The following is a 21,681-nucleotide window of genomic DNA, read 5'->3' on the forward strand; positions in this document are numbered from 1 at the left end:
TTTGAAGGAACAGCTCGGGGAGTAAACAAACTAGTGATTACGTCTCTAACTGTTACGTGATTGTCCGTGGATGGCAGATGCAGAGGTATCACAGGTTGACCTGGGTGTCACACTATCACAGCTTCAATTAGTCTACACGCTGCGTGCAAACTGTGTAACAACACTGTATACGTAACCGTGTTCTTCATTTGGCTGAAGCGTTGTTAAATCCAACTGAAACCAGGAAAATGTGATAAGACCAATTTAACACGGGTAACAAGAACGATTGTTGATGTTTGCGAAGTTTTGAACAGGCATCGTTACAGTCACCTGTACTTCCCACTGTCATCTCTACCACAGCATCACTCACGCTAAAAAACATATAACCGTATAATCCAACACCAGTTAAACCGAAACAACTGGTCACTCACGAATCAGCATCTGCAGTTCCGAGCGTTTCCACAGAGAATATAAAGGTTAAAAGGACGAACGTGTTCTGTTTAAGCGGAGCTTAGGACTGAAAACAGCGTCCAGTAGTTTCCTCTGTCTCTCGTTCTCCTCTTTGGACCGACAAAGTTCCTCCTCATACTCTGATATGGTTCTTTCACACAGCCCAAATATCTCTTCAGCAGCCGCAGGCATTCGGACCTCAGACATTTTGTCCGTAATAATACACTTTGATCTCCATCACACACCAGCTCTGACTAGCGCTGTGCTGCGAAGCTAACAAACAAGCTATTCACACACGGTTTTCACAGACACACGTGCAACAAACGTTCATTGACAATTCTGCAGCTGAACACCATCAGCGTGAGCCAGCCACAACTTCACAAGATATTTCCTGATTACCTTCAAAGGAAGGGCTCTAACTTCCTGCTGCTTAAAAACGGTTTGTGCCATGTTGGTTTAAAGTTGGCTCGTCATAAAACACGGAGACTAATGTTCACTTTAAATCTAGACTTTATTAAAACATAATATACTACATCTAACAAACATTTCACAAATGTTAAATGATTAGATTTCATAGCTGCCATTTTCCAGGGACATATGATAACCTTATGCAGTCAATTTTAATACACAAAGTAGTGCAAGAAAGAGGAACTGAGAAGTGGAAAGGTTGAATGAATCATTTATTACATCATGAAACATTTTCAATCAACGCCTTAAAAATGACCTTTGTGACTATTTGTAAGTTTGAACATTGGTATTTGAAAATAAAGAAACACTCGGATTTTCTGATTTTATTATTTCTTCCATGTTCAGCTACAGTGGTTTTGGAAAGTGTTTCCAACTAAAGTAATGACTGCTGTTCCTGTTTATGTACACAGGAACACACTGTGCTGGAGCAGCAGTGAAACTACTGATGACCTGCTTTAAAGCGTCACAGGAAAAACGTTGCCATTGGAGATCTGGCAGGTTGGATTGTGGCTGTTCAATCAGAGCTGGCAGAGACTGAGGTTTGACTCAGCCCTGATCCTCACAGGGTGTTCGTGGGATACAAATGTCTCTGCTGTTGCTAAACTCTTGTCTTTAGTACATATTTTATTTTCAGTTCCTGGCACCTCACTCCCATTTTCAGCTTTATGGTAGCAACTTAGTGCCAAAACATCTGAGAGAACACAAACCCAGTTGTGAGAGCTACTGTGTTTGCAGTATGAACTTTCTGCTCACTTCAATAACGACTCTGTCCTCCTCCTGTTCAAATCGGCTCCTACAGATCCAAACCTGCCCCCACTCAGATTACAGAGAGGAAGTGCAACGGTTAACAGCCTGGTGTGGAGCAAACAACCTGTCTCTGAACGTTGACAAAACTAAAGAGATGGTCGTGGACTTCAGAAGAGCACAGAGCGACCATTCTCCATTGATCATCGATGGATCCTCAGTGGAGATGGTCAAGAGCACCAAATTCCTTGGTGTTCATCTGGCAGACAACCTCACCTGGTCAGTCAACACCAGCTCCATCACCAAGAAAGCCCAGCAGCGTCTCTACTTCCTGAGAAGGCTGAGGAAAGCCCATCTCCCTCCCCCCATCCTGACCATGTTCTAGAGAGGGACCATTGAGAGCATCCTGAGCAGCTGCATCACTGCCTGGTTTGGGAACTGCACCGTCGCGGATTGCAAAACCCTACAGAGGATAGTGAGGACAGCTGAGAAGATCATCGGAGTCTCTCTGCCCTCTATTATGCACATTTACATAACACGATGCATCCGCAAAGCCAACAGCATTGTGGACGACCCAACACACCCATCACACACACTCTTCACACTCCTGCCATCAGGAAAGAGGTTCCGAAGCATTCAGGCCACCACATCCAGACTATGCAACAGTTTTTTCCCACAAGCCATCAGGCTCCTCAACACACAGAACTGAAATGGAACTTAAACACACTACAAACCGAACTCAGCACATTTTCATCACTCACTACTCATCTCATTCCACCACCACTTATTTATTATTTATTTGTATTATTTGTATAATCTGTTTTTTGCACATTCCAATGCAATTGCACTGTTTACATGCTGGACATTTAAATGCACTATACTGTTTACATGCTGCTCTTTTTTATACCCTTAGTACACTTGACTGTACTGTACTGTACTGTAAAATAGTATACAGTAGGTTTACTGGTCGGCACTGTCTTGGGTTTTGTGTCCTGTCCTGTGTTACTTCTGTTGTCTGTCTACACTGTCTGTCTGTACTATTTTTCGTCTGCACTGTTTGCACTTGGTTGCACTCGATGCACTTTACATAGCTTGTGTTGTTTGTAGCACCTTGGTTCTTGGAGGAACGTTATCTCGTTTCTACTGTGTACTACTGTGTATAGTAGAAATGACAATAAAAGCCACTTGACTTGATTTGACACTCGCATGCTGTCAAACCCTGGACAACTGAACTCGGAGAGCAAGTTCTGTTGCACACTTTCACACTTTTGGCCTCAGTAAACTTCCATAGCAAACAGAGCTCCAGAGATTGTGCAACACAGGGAACTCCACTACACAGTGCCAAGAGAATGTTGAAAGAACCTTGCAGTCCTCTTCTGAAGTACAGAGACCTGGTTCCACACATCACCCAGCAGGACTCAGCTGCTTCTTCACAAGAGAACAGACATGGAGGACAGAGACACCTATAGAAGTCTGCAGGAGTTCAGCGAGGAACCAACACGTGACGGGAACGAGCTGGTCCTCCAGCACAGCCCCGGTACGTGTTGGCAACACTTAGTACCTTTACTCCAGTACTCTACTCAAAGTGTTAAATCTGCTTCATTACATTTTAGAGTCAAACTGTTTTCGTTTATTGTACTCGACTGTGAATACTCTTGAATGTACTAACTTATAATCAATGGCAGCAGATAATTCAGTCTATCTGATATTCTTTTAGTACAGTTACTATGGTTACTCACTAATGTGTAAACTAACTTCAGCTGAGTATCACAGTAACAAAGGCAAGTGATTCCCTCTGAATTAGTAAAATGTCAAATAAAATAATCAAGTAAAGTACTTCTGTATGTAAGGACAGGACTTAGTTACTTTACAGCATTTGTTGTAAAAATACTAACATAGAAAGAAACTGAACAAAAGTAATAAAAGTGCAATGTTTGACTCTGATCAGGTGCTGCCAACATGTTAAAGAATTCAGTTACAGTAATGTGATATTCTGACTGTCCAGGTACTTGTGACACATGTGATTTTGACTTTTATATTTTTCTCAAGTTAAACTTTAATGTAAGTACTGTAACATAGTTCACATTTACTACTACTTAACCTGCACACTACATTTATCTGACAGTTACAGTTATATATTACTTTGCTGATTAAAACACATGTTCATTCTGTAAATACGTGCTGGCTGCTGGCTCCACCTTGACCTCTTGGTTATGGGTAGTTATTTAGTTTAGAGTTAATTTAGTTAGTTAGGGTCAGGGCTTCTTAAAGGTTTACATAACACATCATAATTTTCTGAAAGGTTGCCTAACAAGTACTTTTACTTTGAATACTTTAAAATATTTTTGTGATAACAGCCCTGTACTTGAAGATTTCATCCCACCTCTGTACACACGTGTATGTGCAGTTCACTTTAGCTCAGCTGGATGTACCTCAAGAGAAATTACCACTGAGCAGTTAAGAGCCACAGCAAATTCAATTCAATTCAATTCAACTTTATTTATATAGCGCCAATTTACAACAAAGTCATCTCAAGGCACTTTACAGAATAAAGTCCAGACTACACAAGTATGTAGAAGCAACCCAACAAATCCCCCTTGAGCAAGCCATAGGCAACAGTGGAGAGGAAAAACTCCCTTTAATGGGAGAAACCTCCAGCAGAACCAGGCTCAGGGTGGGCGGGCATCTGCCTTGACCGGTTGGGGTGAGTGGAAAGTTGAGAAAGAAAAGAAAAGAGCAACGAAAGCAACAACAAAACAACAACAAAAAGCAACAAGAAAACAACAAGAAAAGCAACAACAAAGCATCGTACAGGTTGTAGGACATAGAATTAATGGTATACAGTGGTGACAAGTAAATGTATAGAGAAAAGCTAGTTCAGGTTGAGTGAGCAGTTTAACTATAAGCTTTATCAAAAAGGAAGGTTTTAAGCCTAGTCTTAAAAGTAGAGAGGGTGTCTGCTCCCCGAATTTGGATTGGAAGCTGGTTCCACAGGAGAGGAGCTTGATAGCTAAAGGCTCTGCCTCCCATTCTACTTTTGTAAACTCTGGGAACCACAAGTAGGCCTGTATTTTGGGATCGAAGTGGTCTAATCGGGCAATACAGAACTATGAGATCTTTTAAATATGATGGAGCTTGACCATTAAGAGCTTTGTATGTAAGGAGGAGGGTTTTGAACTCTATCCTAGATTTTATGGGAAGCCAATGAAGAGAAGCTAGTGAAGGTGAAATATGATCTCTCTTTCCTAATCCAGTCAGCACTCTTGCTGCAGCATTTTGGATTAATTGAAGGCTTTTTAGGGAGTTATTAGGACACCCCAGAAGTAGGGAATTACAGTAGTCCAACCTAGAAGTAACAAATGCATGGACCAGTTTTTCGGCATCACTTTGAGACAGGATGCTTCTAATTTTAGCAATGTTCCGTAGGTGGAAGAAGGCTGTTCTAGAGATTTGTCTTATATGTGATGTAAATGCCAAATCCTGGTCAAAAATAACTCCAAGGTTCCTCACCGTAGTATTGGAGGCCAAGGTTATGTCATCTAAAGTAAATATATTGTTAGACAGCATATTTCTCAGCAAAGTATCAAAGAGTATTTTTGTAAACAGGGCATATGTGTTACTGTGGTACTATTAGGCCTCCGCTCCTTTTTAACCAAGTGAATTAATTCAGAGTACAGAAGAAAACTGAGCCAGTGAGTTACTGAACAAACAAACATATCTGAAGTGAATTCATTTGTAGAAAATACAGATTCTCAGAAGCTACAAACCAAGAGGTATGGAGGAGGTCTTTATGAAGTGAGCCTGAAGTGATGGTTGTTCGATTGTCCTCACCGTTGTCCGTCACTGTGTGAACAGGTTCTCAGGGACTGAAGCGGGGCGTCGAGTGTCTGAGGAGTCGGGCTGCTCTCCTCGTGGCCTTGTTGGTCTCTGTCTGCACCAACATAATCCTCACTGTACTCTGTAAGTTCAACTTCTGTTCCTCAATCCAGCTGATTTGTCATTTTACTCCTCCTGTGGTTACTGGACTCCAGGATGTGTTTCAAACTTTTACTGTGGTCCAACGCAAACAGTAGTGATCTGGCTTCAACTTACAGGAAGTCCCTGGATCAGTTTTAGGAAAAATAATGAAGACTTCATACAACAAAAACTGTAACACATTGGGTCCATCTAAGTCTCTGTCCATTTGTGTATGTCTTAGTGATCACGATGGATAGAGGCGTCTCCTCTGACTTTTCTCTGGGCCTGAAAGTAAACTCTCTGCAGAAGCGTTACATCCAGCTCTGTGATGACTACAGCTCTCTGGGACAGAGCTGCTCACAGACAGGTGAGGACACGTAAGGACAGATGAGGACAGGTGAGGACTAATGAGAACAGATCAAATCATATAAGATGTGTCTCACCTACAGTAAAGCAGTGCAGCGAGTGTCCTGAACGGTGGCTCCACATTGGGGACCAGTGTTACTACTTCAGCAATGACAAACTGGACTGGATGAAGAGCAAAGCCAACTGTGAGGACATGGGTGCCCACCTGACCATCCTGCACAGCATGGAGCAGCATGTACGTCCCTGTGTGTGTCTGTGTTTGTGTGTGTGTCCAACAAATAATCAAAATGTGGCTTCGATAAAATGTAAGAGACTTGGACAAACAAGAAGAGCACATGTGAACATTTTATGTTCAGTGTGATGTCAGAGTTTTACAGTGTCAGGAAGATGGTTCATGTGTGTGTGTGTGTTTTTTTTTTTTTCTGCAGGACACTGTGGAGAAAGAAGCCAAGAGAATAGGTGGGTTTGATTATCACTACTGGATCGGCCTGTCTGACATCGATAAGGAAGGAGACTGGAGATGGGTGGACAACACAACACTGCAGCACAAGTACAATATCTCCTGATTTACTGATACACTAGTTTTCATGTCCCTGAACTGATGAAACATTTTTGGACTCATGGATGAACTAATTTAGAACAAGAGTCTGAGACCGTGTTGATCGACTGGTTGGTAAAGAAAGTGCAGTGCAGTAAATCTACTTTACTTTCTGTCTAAAGCAAAAAAAGCTGTTTGTTAAAGTGTGAAGTAGTAAACCCATCACATGTCCCTGTCAAACATTCCATCAGGCTCAGAGCATGTCTGTCTATTTCCAGATACTGGGACCAGTGGAGCTCAGAGCCAGACAACCACCTGTCAGGGGGGGAGCACGGGGAGGACTGTGCCACCTTGAACACCCACTCCAAGACGTGGTTCGACGTTCCCTGTGAGCACATTTACAAAAGGATCTGCCAGATGGCTGCAATTCAGCTTAACTGAGTCACACAACAGGAAGTTTGGACGCTACACACAGCTGTGAGGGAATAGTTCAGCAGAGAGAAGACAAAAACAGGGAATCCTCACAAGATGGTGTCTAAAAATAAAGATTCAACACTGTGTGATGTCAGCTTCACATTCGTTCAAACAGAAGTGGTTTCTATGATAGAGGAGCCTGATTTTAACCATATATGAACATCAGATGTCAGTTAGTGTTTTTTTTTTTTACATTTCATCTGAATCTGAATCACATCCAGTTGGTAATCAAATGAGTTTCAGTGTAACATAAAGGAAAAATAAAAATGACATGAACAGTCATGTGTCTTGTTGTGATGACTATAGCAAAGTTAACATAAACCTACACGAAGGGTTTGACACCGGAGGGCATCAGTTATAAAGCTGTGACTTATCAGCTTCAGTCTGCAGATCAGTTACAGTCACTTAGAATCACACTAACTATAAATCCATCCATTGTCATGGGGGCCTGGAGTCTATCCCAGCTGTCATAGGGCGAGAGGTTGGGTCAACCCTGGACACGTCTCCAGTCTGAGAGACACACACAGACAGACAACCATTCACACTCCCATTACACCTATGGGTAATTTAGAGTCACCAGTTAACCTAACGCATGTTTTTGGACTTTGACAGGAAACTGGACAATACCCAAACAGAAAGGCTGAAGTTGGCCTGGGATTTGAACCAGGGACCTTCTAACAGCACTAACTACTCACTAACATGGTTCCTGATCACTGTGACTGAGAATCAGAATCAATCATCTCTGTTACACTTTAATAATAACTTACTAACTTCACATATGATGAATTATCAGAAAGGTTGAAACCATGATTTTTAAATAATAAATTAAATGACAGCTCCAGGAGCAGGTGGAGTGAAATCTAGAGAGGTGGAGGTCTGCTCTGGAAAACAGAGGAATGAAGGTTAGCAGCAGTAAGACAGAATACATGTGTGTGAATGAGAGGGACCCAGGTGGAACAGTGAGGTTACAGGGAGCAGATGTGAAGAAGGTGCAGGACTTTAAGTACTTAGGGTCAATGGTTCAGAGCAACGGAGTGTGAAAAAGAGGTGAAGAGGCGAGTGCAGGCAGGTTGGAACGGGTGAAGAAAAGTGTCAGGTGTGTTGTGTGATAAAAGAGTCTCAGCAAGAATGAAAGGAAAGATGTTCAAGACGGTGGTGAGACCAGAGATGTTGTTCGGCTTAGAGACAGTGGCACTGAAGAAAAGACAGGAGGCAGAGCTGGAGGTAGCAGAGCTTAAGATGTTGAGGTTCTCTTTGGGAGTCACGAGGATGGACAGGATCAGGAATGAGGACATCAGAGGGACAGCTCATGTTAGATATTTTGGAGATAAAGTCAGAGAGGCCAGATTGAGGTGGTTTGGACGTGTTCAGAGGAGAAACTGTGAATAAATTGGTAGAAGGATGCTGAGGTTGGAGCTGCCAGGCAGGAGGTCTAGAGGAAGAACAAAGAGGAGATTTATGGATGTAGTGAGAGATGACAGGGTTAGATGGAGGCACATGATTCGTTGTGGCGACCCCTGAAAGGGAACAGCTGAAAGGAAAAGAAGAAGAGGGTGGTGAATCTTTACACTCAAAATGAATAAATTCATCCACCAGTGCTCATCACACTGAAAACCAGTGGAAACATACAAATAAATAGAAAAGTCAGTATGTGGGCATAACAATATACATTTTATTTTTTAGAATGTGTAGAAATTAAAAAGGGAAAACACCTTTAAATTATTTTATGTTGAAAAAACACAATGAATTGATTATTTGAGAAAATAACTGACAAGTTATTTGTTTAGAAGACTTCAGAATAGTTTATCATTTTCAGTGGAAACACTGCAAACAGCAGCTTCATAATTACTTTATTAACCATATTCTCTGTCACTTTGAAACAAGCTGTGGACTTGTTCTGCGAATGAAAAGGGTTTTATTTTGAAACTCACCGCGGAAGTTCCAATTTTCCCTACAGAAAGGATGCGGCCAGTGAGCCCAGTGAAGCAGTTAGCTGAACGTAAATAACGGAAAAACAAACGCTATTACTGGGTGTAATGAAGAGATTAAAGATGGAGGAACATGTCGAACCGCTGGATGACGGTTTTAATATTGAAACGTCCCCGAGAGGAGAAGGTTTGTTCGGGTTTTACTGCTCTGCTAATGCTGCTAAGCTAACGTTAGCTAGAGTGACAGCGTGCGAAGGAAAAACTCGACATTAGGTTTTACTGTTTTAAGGTAATGATTCTGAGTATTTTCCTTTATTTGTTGTCCCGTTGTTACTGACAGAAGGGAGCGGACACAGGGCTGCAATAATATAAATAGTTTTTACTGGTGAAAGGATCCAGCTGCAGTAAAATAAACCTGCTCTGAGGTTTGGTACTGAACCTGACTCCAATTCAGAATCCTTTATGGCAGGGATTCTCAAACCTGGACAGTATGACAGTGTTGCTTGTTGTCCAACTATCCCTGTCCTATCTCCTGTCAGTTACCTAGATCAGGTTTTTTTCACTCAAGCAGAAGCTGGAAGATACCAATTCCCTTTATCTTCACCCACCCACCCTCATGTAAGAAGGTATCTTCCAGCTCCTGTTTGACTTAACACACCTGATCCAGGTAATCAGCTGTGGGCAGGTTGGAAACACTGTTTTATGGAACTAGTTTGAAGTTTATCTGGTGAATGTGACCAGAATGTGACAGTGCAGTAATGCAAGATTACAGATAAAAAAAGTTTTTTTAAGGATTAATCAGTAGCTGTGCAACAAAAACATGAAAGGTTGTCATTGTGTTTTACTGAAACATGTGGTTCCTGATATAAAATTTCAGCATTGCTGTAGTCTCCTTCCACCCTTTCCTGCTCTGTCATATGATGACACATTATGGAACAGGAACAAGAATGTTTCTGTACGCAGGTGATTTGGAACATCAGTGTGAATAAACCCTTGTTAGGGTTTGTATGTGTATGCAACAAACATGCTGACAGATGAAGCTCCTTTTCATGTTTAGGCCCATGTTATTACATATGCTATGGCTTTTCTGGAACATTGTTGTTTTCTTGATTTGTTGCTGCTGAGTGTCGAGTAACTTTTGTAACTAAATTTAAATGTCAAAATTGTTTAACAGAGGTTTTTGTCTGGTTGTGTTTAAGTTTTACCTTTGGATGTCCGAAAAGTGATTGTTGGTGAAGAGGATCAACAGGAGTGGAGCCCCAGTCTGAACCAGGACCACCAAAAGCCCCTCCGCATTAAAGAGGAAAATGAGGAACTGTGGAGTAGCCAGGACAGAGAGCAGCTTCAAGGGCTAGAGGAGGCTGATATCAACAAGTTCCCATCCACTGCTCTCCCTGTGAAGATTGAAGATTATGAAGAGAAACCTCAGTCTTCACAGCTTCATCAGAGTCAGACTGAGGAGAACACATATTATGCAAAAGGATCCGAACCAGACTGGATCTCAGGTCCTGATTTAGAACCACTGACGGATGAAAAGGCTTCAGACTCTTCAGAGACTGAGATCAGTGATGGAGACTGGGAAGACACTGAGAAGGCTCAGTCAAGTTTAAAGTCTCTGAAAAAGAATGAAGTTACTGTTATTGACTTTAACTTTAACGCCATAGAGAGATCATTCAGCTGTTCTGAGTGTGGTCAGAGATTTGGCCGCAAGCCACATCTTAATGCACACATGAGAATTCACACGGGAGAGAAACCATTTAGCTGCACTATTTGTGGTAAAAGATTTTCTCAAAAGGGAAATTCAATCAGCCACATGAGACTTCATACAGGAGAAAAGCCATTCAGCTGCTCCATCTGTAAAAAACACTTTAGATACAGTGGGGATGTTAGCAGGCACATGAGAATCCACACAGGAAAGAAAAAAAACAGATGTATTGTTAATGAAATGGTCAACATTTGCACAGAATCGGAACCATCCAGGAACCAGGATCCAGATCCACATTTATCACCAGTTACTGAAACTAAACCCCCAGAACCTGAGATGGTAGTCAGTCTTGATTGTTGGAAGGAAAGTGGCAAACCTCAGACAGATTTAAACTTTCTTAAATATGATGACAAATCTGGAAGTGATTTACAATGTAATTCTGACAAGGAGTCCCTTAGCTGCTCAGACTGTGGGAAAACATTTTGTCGTAAGGACCATCTCATGAACCATGTGAGAACACACACAGGAGAGAAACCATTTAGTTGTTCAGTTTGTCAAAAACGTTTTAGCTGCAGCGGCAACATTTTGGCTCACATGAGAATTCACACAGGTGAGAAACCATTTGAATGTTCGTTTTGTGGCAAAGGTTTCAGTCAGAAAGGAACTTTGCAGCTACACATGAGGATTCACACTGGGGAAAAACCCTTTAGCTGCCCATTTTGTGATAAAAGATTTGCACATAAAAGACGTATGACGCTGCACATGTCAATCCACACAGAAGAGAAGCGCTTCGTCTGCAGTGTTTGTGGCAAAAGATTTACATGGTATACGCAGCTCAGAACCCACAAGTGTGTGGGTGAGTCCTCACAGTTACAAAACCAACCAGGGAAAAAGGTTCCTGCTAAGGAATCCTTCAGCTGCACTGAGTGCGGTAAAGCCTTTAGCCTGAAGGGCAACCTGAAGACACACATGAGAATTCACACAGGAGAGAAACCATTTAGCTGCTCAGTTTGTGGAAAGAGTTTCAAACAGAATGTACACCTTACAGAGCACATGACGATTCACACAGGGGAAAAACTATATAAATGCAGTGTTTGTGGCAAAGGATTCAATAAGAAGTTACTCGTCAAAAATCACACTTGTGTTTAATCCTGTTGTCAAAATGCCATCACACAATTTAAGGACATATGTTTACAACAGTGTTACGTGAATAATGTCTTTTTGACTTCAAGCAAGAAGTGTTAGTCTATGTGAACAAGCTACTGTGCACATTATTTACCTCTAATCTGAAATTTAAGGATTTGACTCTTGTGACTAACTGAACAGCAAACACTCGCGAACGAACAGCAAACAAACGCTGCAGACTTATGAACTAACAGCAGGCACTCACATTTTCTGTTGAAATGTCAGTAAAGATTCTCATTCATCTAGGTCTGTTGATCAGTGAGCTTTGGCTTATGATTGTCCAGGAGTACATCCCAAACTGAATCGATGTTTCCCTGATTGTGTTTCTTAGGATAGGACCATACTAGAGGATAATTGGGGGAATATTTCTCAACTCAAGGCTGATGATTTGAACGATCCTTTAGTGTGTGGGGGTTTCTGACTCAATCCTAGAAATCCTGTAGTGTGAAAGTAACGGCAACAGATCGTTGAACGGAAACCAGGGACAGCTAATGGGAGTGAGCTGGCTGGGAAGTGTCACCAAAAAGATGATGTTTACATGTAGCAGCAGGAGCAACAACTGGGTTTGAGATAAGAATCAAACTTAATTCCTGATTCAAAACATACACTGACTACTACAATTTTTTTTCTTCCCTTTTGTTTCTCTGTATGAAAAAACACGAAGAGGTATTATCAGCCAACTTGCTAGTTAACCTCAAAAGTCTGCCTCCATTTTCTTTTCCTCTGAAGTAACATTTTATCATAGTTTCTGTAAGATCCCAGTTCCCTGGAATCATCATTTCGGAATCATTTAGTATAAACAGAAAGTGTGGGGTGTATGTTCCTCACTAAACTGTTAGTGTGGGTGTTCTTCAGAGTAAAATATAGGACTACAACAACTGCCAGGTCCAAGGAGGAGCAGTCACTGAAGTGACCTGGGGTGAAGCCTCAAGCTCACAGCAAACGATCATTAAAGGCAGATAACATAAGTTTTAAAAAACATACTGTTCTTATCTTTACTAAAAACTGTTGAGAAGGGTTTTGTTCCAATGCAGACTTATAGTTATTACCATTGATGCACAGGTCAGGAACATTTTACTTCTGTATCAGAACCTTCTATTTTTGTTTTTTCCTCGGCTCTGTAAATATTCTGGAAATAAAAATGTATACATACAGGTGTTAAAACAACATTGAACCTCCACTTCTCACATTTGGTCTGTTTTGTCGGACTGCAGCCTAAATTAGCTAGTAGACCTATTCCAAACACATCAACCAGACACACTGAGGGAAATTAACTTTACAGAGTGTTCCTCCTTTATTAAGTTGAAAACATTCATGACTTTGCAAATTAATGTGCAGCTGCTGGGATGTTTGTGTTTGACTATTATTAGCTGTTTTTGAATTCCTATCACTTTAACAAAAGTTTGAATTATGTGCTAAAATAAATCCTCATTGTTTAGTCACAAAGTTCACAGGACCCCAGAAAACAGACCGGAACTGTAAAGTAAGCAGAAACACAGTGTTACCCCTGTACACAAGAAAGTGTATGGAGTTTTCATTTTTAAATGTGCAAAAAGGACTTGAAGAGATCATAGTGGCCATAGAATTATTTAAAATTTTCAATAAATTTATAATGGACACGTTATTGTCTTTGTCTTTAACTGAACATCATTTATTGTCAGTTACTTGTTTAACCACCTCATTTTTCTGTGTGTCTTGAAATATACAAAGAGCTTCTTAGGGGTTAAACAGGCTTTGACTTTTTAAATATCTTTAGTAGTGGAATATGTATTGGAGCAGTGATACGAACAGTAGAAAAATACAGTAGTAAAGATTCTCTGTTTATTAAAGCCATTAACTTTTGTAATTTCTTTTGAAGATCAGAAGTTCTTTGCACATGAGATTGAACCATCACAATGTTTATTTTGTCTGTCTGCAAATAACCAGAACCGATGACACGTCACAGTTTGTGTTTATGGTAAATCGTGTGTGGAAAGACTCTGCATTGTTCACCTGGTTTCTGAAGGTTTCGCCTGGTGGAGCAGAAACTGACACTTCTGAAGCATTTAACAGATAACATGGCGACATCTGCTGGTGATAGCAAGAAATAATCCACTTTTGCACCCAAGTCTAATCTTTGTTTTTAAAGCAGTTTGCCTTACATTTGTGTCTAAAATCTAATAAGCCAGTCAGGTTTAGAAATGCATTTTTCTGTCTGTTCCACTCACTAAAATGTTCTTGAAAATGATCCCCAGGCAAATTTAAACTACAAATTTTGTTTAAATGCGATGGTGTAAAAGTCCTCAGAGCATTTACCTAAATATAGTACCAGTTACAAGTAAAAATCCTACATTCAAAATGTTACTTAAATTATAAAAGAAAAAACTTAAAAAATAATAAAAGTATTAATTCATAAAATACTATAGAAAAGGGACTGCGTAGGACTCTTAGAACTCAAAGAAGTTTATTTCACATCAGTAAATATGATGTTGTTGGTTTATAATTATTATTGTGGTCATTACTTTAAAGTTGCCGTCGTCTTCAATGAACTGATATAATGACCCTGTTTTAATGATGATGTTTTTGTGTCAGTAATTTTGATTTTAAATATGTACTGCAGAATAGCTGCTCAATTTTTTATCTGTAACATCTTATTATTATGTTATAATATTATATATACTAATATTATTAATATTTTAGTATTATGTATATTAATTATATTTATTAGACTGTTAAAGTAACCAACTTCATAGTTATTAAGTGTAACAAGTAAGTACAGTGATTTAGTAAATATACTTAGTTTAAACCACTGTTTTAAATGTCAATGAACAAAATTGGTGGCTTTATTTTGGGTTGATTACTGGAAGTCAAGTGGAGCGGAAGTCAAATCTTTAGTTTCCGGATCATTGTGGCAGCAGGCTGCAGCTGCTACAGGAGCCGAGAAACTATATAATACAGGTGTAAAAACAACCAAAAGATCAGTGTCCAGATTCAGAACTTGACAGTCTGCTGTAAACGGGGGCTCACAGGGATCTGCTGGGACCTTTACAGAGACCAGTATCCTGATATGATTTCAAACCCCATTTCAACCGTTGAGGAGCAAGTTGAAAATCAGCTCAGTGCTAAGTCAGTGTTATCCAAACAGCTAGCTTCTGCTAACATGTTGCTGGAAAGTACATTTAGAGTAGTATTTTTAACTACAGATCGATACCGTACTGACATAGAATTAACAACACGACTATGGTTACTCGGTTGTGCTGCAGCTCTTTCTTGATGTGTGCTGGACCCAATAAAAATGAAAACATTAAATTTCTGCATTGTGTCAGGAAGACATCCTGACACAACTTGAGGCTCCTAACTTGAAGCTTCTGGTTTTGTTGTAGATGCCAAAGTGTAACCATCCAATTTTTTCTTTCCCAGTTAGTGGCTGTGATTGGAGTACATGACATTATATCAGTGCAGAGACCTCTGTCAGGGTGTCAAGCTGTTAAACTAAAACACCGGAAATTAAAAAAATTTAATTGCCTTTTGAATTTCCTTCAGGATCAATATCCTTCCAAAACCATTCATGGTTCCAGGTTAGATCGACAAGAATTTACTGTTCATGTTTTTGGGTATTGGACAACTCTGCTACATATATGTATATAATGAGTATATGTTGTAATTATACTGTGACTTAGTACTTGGTTTCTTTAGAAATCTAAGTGAAAAACTTTATGTATAGAAAAACCTAATCACACGACATGTTGCCATGTCAGGTATGGTTTTCTACAACGTGTTTCTGTATTTTAGTGAGTCCTGCAGATGTTCAGCAGCTGTTGACAACTAAAGAAGAGTAAAAAAAAACCTTCAGCTACTCTGAGTGTGGTAAGATCTTTCTCTACATTTACCATATAAAAGCTCACATGAAGGACCACAGATAAGACAGACAATTTCTTTGCTCTGTCTGTGGTCAAATGTGCCTTTACAAATCTCATCTAAAGATACACATGAGGACTCACACAGGGTAGAAACCCTTAAGTTGTCCAAGCTGTGGTAAAAAATATGCACACAAGGCTAGTATGCAGTCTTACATGATGGTTCACACTCTAGAACACACTCACACTCCTAGTGACCAAAACTTCTGCTGGTTCACGGAGCTCAAACACCATCGGTGTGTGGCTGGCTCCTCATATCCACCATTGGCAGCAGAAGGTTCAGAAAGAAACAGGAAAGAAAACAGTAGAAGCTTCAGTTTATGTGTCTCAAAGTTACTTTTTAAGTTAATATTTTCCTTTCTAAACGGACATCTGTTATGGATTCATGATCATATTTCTTAAATAAATGTCTTAACTGAACTTTGTTTGTATATTTATAGAACAATCTTTGTCCAGCTGTTTTCTCATTTTTTCTCAAATATTTAATATGTTTAAAAGCTTCACAGCAAAATGTTAAACATTAAAGGCTCATTTGAGTGATTTTTTTCAGAGGAACTGAAGCAGTTCGAATGTTTAGAATCAAATGTGATGTCAGCTCAGTAAATCATAGATCAGCTTTTATATGTTTAGAAAGGATGGGAAGTGATAGTTTTCTGTGATACAAAGGCTGAGTGCTGTGACTCCAGGTTATGTAACACAGGAGGGGCAGGTCTTTTTGAGGTAAATTTGAATTTAAATAAAACTTCAAACTTGTTACTTAGCAACTTTTAATAATATAAAAAGATATAAAATATAAAAATGCGGAAAAGTACAATTTCTTTTTTGATTAAGAAAAATTCTTGTAGTTTATTTTATTTTCAGACTTTTAAGAGAAACCGACTGGCCTGCATCATGTCTACATCCCATAATATTTTTCCTCTCAGCAACACAACTGAGTTATGATCACACGTTTGTGGTTCTGGTCTACCTGGGTCAAAGTTCTAGGCTGGTCTCACAGATAAACTGTGAGCAGTATTTGAAACAACTATGTTCAGAACTGTGTTACAGGAAAACATTCATATACATCAAATGTCTTTTTTACTGAAAACCATAAATATTGTGTAATTTAGTTTCTGGCTCACATGTAAAGATGTAAAGTAGCTTCACAACTCATCATATTCTGTACTTTGTTGTAGATTTAATTTAAAGTGCATTTGATCACATGGCTCCATCAGTCTACACACAGTCACAGTCACTTATAACAAGAGAAAACATTTTTAAAGTAGTCAATTAAAAGGCTGCAGATGAAAGCAGTTTCAGTGTTGATCCAAACAGGACAGAGGCCATTTAAAAAGTGTGTCCACACCCCTGTTTCATTTCTCACTAACTGAACTCAGAGACAATGTTCACCAGGTTTAGCTGTAGCAGTTAAATCCTGTAGTGTTCTGGAGCCGCAGACATCACTCAGACATATTTCATAAATAAAGTTAGAAATTACAAAGCTTCTCAACATCTTTAGTCAAAGTGAACTCACTCTTTATGTCAGTAACTCAGTTAGCTATGACCTGAGACCATGGTCAGTTCTTGTCGCATCACTGCTGGAGGTGACCTTAACATATAGGGATGCTTTTAAATACTAAATGCTGGGTCTGCGGTTGTCTGCAGTGATGGGTTGTAAAGTGGGGGCAGGGGAAACACCCTCAGTCCTATCTCACACTGTTTCCTTAGACACTGGTCCAGCTGTGTAAAACCACCATGTTACAAGGAACTGATCTGTCATAGTTACAACCTGAGGATGAATAGTAGTCACTTTCTGGAACTGGGCCTAAGTTCCTGGCTGGTTCTGGTCCTGTGTGTTAGTACCGCCACCTCTGAGCAGCGTCTCTCTGGAGTGGATCTTCATGTGTCTCCACAGATTCCCACTGTACCTGAAGAGTTTGTGACAAACCTGACAGCTATAGGGTCTTTCCCCCGTGTGGCTCCTCATGTGCTCATTTAAGTGTGAGCGCAGAACAAAGCATTTCCCACAAACTGAGCAACTGTTTGTCATTTCTCCTGCGTGAATTCTCATGTGGCCCTTCAGATACGTCTTACAGACGAATCTCCTTCCACACTCAGTGCAGATGAAACTTTCCTTCCTTTGTTCAGATGAGTTTGTGTCCTCTGTGTGGATTCTCATGTGTCTCTTCAACTGTCGTCTCCATGAAAAGCTTTTATTACAAACTAAACAGCTGAAAGGTTTTTCTCCTGCCAGACATCGCACAGGGGTCTTATGCACAAAGGATTTAGCACAGTCAGAAAAACTAAAAGGTTTCTTGACATGATTTACACCAGAATTGCCTCCATAAGCTTCAGTCTCAGAGGCAGAAAAACATGAAGCCTTAACAACAGTTCCTGGTCCTAACTGAGTATGAGGATGTGAGTTCCTGTCTGTTGGTGGACCTCCACCATCCACTCCATCAGCTCCTCTCTCCATGTGTTGAGTTAAGCTGCTGGTCTCAGTCTCTCTGTTCTGCTCAGGTTGCTGAAATGTCTCACCAACACACCTGTGGCTTCTGAGCTGATTCAGCCAAATGAAGCTTTCATCACAAAATGTGCAGCTGAACAGTTTCTCCCCAGTGTGATGCACCATGTGGTGTGCCAGATGTACCTTCTGTAGAAATCTCTGGCCACAAACCAAGCAACTAAAGGGTTTGTCTCCCATGTGAATTCTCACGTGTGTCCTCAGATTTGAGCTTTGACTACATTCTCTACCACACTCAGAGCAGCTAAATTGCTCACATTCACTGTTCTCCAGTAAACCTGGATTGTTAGCCCTGGTTTTAGTCCAGTCATCACTGATTTTCATCACAGCTGTAAACAAAGGTGAAGTTCTTTCATCACTAACAGGTTCTAACTGAGTATCAGGATGTGAGTTCCTGTCTGTCTGTGGTCCTCTACAGTCCTCTTCATCAGCTCCTGTCTCTATGTCTTGAGCTGAGCTGCTGGTTAGAGGCTGTTTCTCTCTGTTGTCCTCAGTCTGACTAGGATGAAGCTCTGGAGGCTGAGGTTTCTCTTCATCATCTTCACTTTTCACAGTAGTGAGTGAGAAATTGGTGATATCAGCCTCCTCCATCCTTTGAAGCTGTTCTCCCTCCTGACTGCTCCACCGTTCCTCCTTGATGTGGGGGGGCTCTGGGTCCTGCTGCTCATACGGGGGCTCCTCATCAGTCACCAAAAGCTGCTGGATGTCTGCAGAAGATAAAGAAATTACTGAAATAAAGCAAATGTGATTTAGAACACCAAAGCGCAAACCACAACATTCCCTCTGAACTTTATAATCTGTATGACGACTCCCTTTGACCTTAGATCCATAAATCAAATCAGGAAAAACTCCCCAAACACTTTTTTTAATGGGTAACAAATGAAAGAAACCTCAGGAAGAGCAGAAGAAGACAGATCCCTCTCCCAGTATAGACAGAAAAGATTTAGATTCACGATCATGCAACACAGCTTTACAGAAGTGACATGACATCTTTTTATAAGTCAGAGTAAACATCTCAAAGTTATAACTAAACTAATGATCAACCAGGGGATCTGTCTCGACTCAGTCTCTAACATCAGAGAGGGATCAGTGATAGTCTGGACAGTTTAAATATGAGAAATTACAGTGTGGAGATAAATGAAAACAGATTAGGGTTAAACAACCCACACACAGACAGTTTCATTTACAGCAGTGCCTTTTATTGGTCAATGCAAATTCTTTCCTCTGGGGCTGTTGCTCAGTTAGCAGAGCAGTCTTACACAAACCACAGGGTTTGACTTCCAGTCCTCCTGGATACAAGCCAAAGCATCCCTGGGCAAGACACCAAACACCTAAGTTTTGTCTATTGTCTGCTGCTAAGCTGTAAATCGCTTTGGAAAAAAACATCTGCTAAATGACTGATAATGTAATGAATTCTCCTGTTTCTTAGGTCCATTTTTAAACACGTTTTTACACAAACGAACCTCCTGCAGCATCAGAAAACTCAGCAGGTCTCCTTGTGTTAAGTGGACGTAAATCTACGTTGTGACAGAACTTTAGTTCATGTTACAATAGGAATCTTTGGAGAAACTCGCGGGTTTATTTGTTGATGTAAAAAGGAAGAGGATCTAGGTCTAGGGTCTTAGTGTAAAGTTCTGCTGCTGATTCACTGGCTTTTAGCTAACAGCGGATTACTGCCTCTCTACATCACCAGAGGAGGAGAAAAAGCAGCAAACGTTACCTCTCGGTTTGAAGCGGTGGCCCAGCTCCTCCTCATACTCCGTTATTGTTCTCTCAAAATGTCCAAAAATCTCCTCCACAGCTGCATTTAGCCGCTGGTTGACGAAAGCCTTCAGACTCTGGAGTCTGGACATTTTCAGCAATCAGAGGAAAAAAACGGAATAAAATATGTAATTATTAAAAACAAAAACAGCAGTAAAACGTTTGTATGAGCGATTATTTGAGGACTGTCATCCTCCTGAACATCGAACTGCTCTTCTTCATCTTCATCTTCTTCTTCTTTTTCTTCTTCTGTGTGTTCTGGCAGTATAGACACAACTGGATCTAATACTGCCCTCCCATGGTGGTCCCGGAAGTCAACCTTTACTTCCGGAAAACGTTTCCAAAGCATGTTTATTGTAAATTAAAAGCTGTTTGTATGACAATCAGTGGTGGAAAAACTGTTGAACTTCTTGAGATCAGTAGCAATAAAAATATATATGTACGAATGTGTAAGTATGAAGATTCAGGAGACTTTATAAAACAACAGTGAGACACTTGACTCAATGTGACTTAACTGTTTAACTCTCAGATGTCACCATTACTCAATGAGGGTTTTCCTATTCTCACATCATCTGTATACTAATTAATCTGCATATTGAGAGTTTTTAAAAACATTAAACAAATTTATTTTCAAATAGAACTGACTGATTTGTGTTTTTTACGGACTGTTTGTAAAAATCAATTTATTATTGTTGTTATTATTCTTTTCATTCTTGTCCTCAGTTCTGGTTACACACAACCAGTTTGTTTTACTTAAATAATTATTGTATTGTGAAAATGTGCATTTATTAATGCATTAGTGAACTGACAACATAATTGATAATTGATTGTTTTAGTTTGTGATTTTCAGTAAAATGAGTTTAGTCTCAAATGAGATGATTTGTTGCTTTTGTCTGTTTTAAACAGAATCTTGTTAGATTTTCAGCTGTAGGTGAAGGCTGAGACGTTCTGATGGACGTTAATTTATGCATTTTAACATCTAAAATGTATTTGACTAATTACCTCAATCAGATCCAAAATCAAATCCAAAATCCAGGATCTCAAAATATTAGAATATTTAATTGCCAGTTAGAGTAAATTACTATTCATACAGTATAAATAATGTGTATCTCTGCATGGCTCAGTGGACACAATCATGGAGAAGACTGATTACTTGACAGTTGTTCAGAGGATGATCATGGACATCCTATACGAGGAGGGTAAACCCCAGAGGGTCATGTAGCATTAAATGGAAGAAAAAGTGTGGTAGGAAAATGTGGACAAAAAAACGAAATGATCACGGACTTAAGACGGTTGTCGAAGCCAAGTCAAAAACTTGGAAGAGCTTAACAAGCAGCAGAGTCAGACTGGATTCAGTGCTTCAAGAGCCACCACACAGGGCTGGATGTAGCCCGTCTGGCTCGAAGGTTCAAAAACAAATGTCAGTGGGGAATCAGGTCTCATTCCTACACTTTCTGTTCTCTTTACTGTTTTATGTGCTTGCACATTCGTTGTTATTAATTCAGATGTGTCAGATCAGTTCCACATGGCTGATTACAATAAAACAGCACCTGGCTAATTTATACTCAGACCACAGTAACTCCCATTGGTATTTTACAACTTAATTTATATTATATATAATTATAAAAAACAAAGCCACACTAACTTAAATCCCTGGCTAACCAAACACACTAGGTTAACAATTAATGACACATTTTAACTAAATGCCAACAGATCTGTAGCATAAT

At 40.0% G+C, this 21,681-nt stretch overlaps 3 protein-coding genes across 3 annotated transcripts; 2 read left to right on the plus strand and 1 right to left on the minus strand.

The window, feature by feature from the left end:
- The first annotated feature begins 2,991 nt into the window (after positions 1 to 2,991).
- On the plus strand, positions 2,992 to 7,258 carry LOC137124657 (CD209 antigen-like protein E). The gene is made up of 6 exons (XM_067499787.1): positions 2,992 to 3,178; positions 5,497 to 5,601; positions 5,840 to 5,965; positions 6,048 to 6,199; positions 6,393 to 6,514; positions 6,781 to 7,258. Exons 1-6 carry the CDS (start codon positions 3,088 to 3,090, stop codon positions 6,941 to 6,943), a joined length of 759 nt encoding a protein of 252 aa, XP_067355888.1. The 5' UTR covers positions 2,992 to 3,087; the 3' UTR covers positions 6,944 to 7,258.
- A 151-nt stretch (positions 7,259 to 7,409) lies between these two features.
- LOC137124058 (gastrula zinc finger protein XlCGF57.1-like) lies at positions 7,410 to 13,416 on the plus strand. The gene is made up of 2 exons (XM_067498716.1): positions 7,410 to 9,091; positions 10,104 to 13,416. The coding sequence occupies exons 1-2, from the start codon at positions 9,013 to 9,015 to the stop codon at positions 11,756 to 11,758; spliced, it is 1,734 nt and encodes a 577-aa protein (XP_067354817.1). The 5' UTR covers positions 7,410 to 9,012; the 3' UTR covers positions 11,759 to 13,416.
- Positions 13,417 to 13,557: 141 nt separating this feature from the next.
- Positions 13,558 to 20,500, minus strand: LOC137124291 (gastrula zinc finger protein XlCGF57.1-like). The gene is made up of 2 exons (XM_067499176.1): positions 19,914 to 20,500; positions 13,558 to 18,900 (listed from the first exon to the last, which is right to left on the minus strand). Exons 1-2 carry the CDS (start codon positions 20,044 to 20,046, stop codon positions 17,495 to 17,497), a joined length of 1,539 nt encoding a protein of 512 aa, XP_067355277.1. The 5' UTR covers positions 20,047 to 20,500; the 3' UTR covers positions 13,558 to 17,494.
- Between the last annotated feature and the right edge of the window lie 1,181 nt (positions 20,501 to 21,681).

The sequence above is a fragment of the Channa argus genome, chromosome 1 (assembly GCF_033026475.1).
Source record: "Channa argus isolate prfri chromosome 1, Channa argus male v1.0, whole genome shotgun sequence".
Classification (NCBI taxonomy): domain Eukaryota; kingdom Metazoa; phylum Chordata; class Actinopteri; order Anabantiformes; family Channidae; genus Channa; species Channa argus.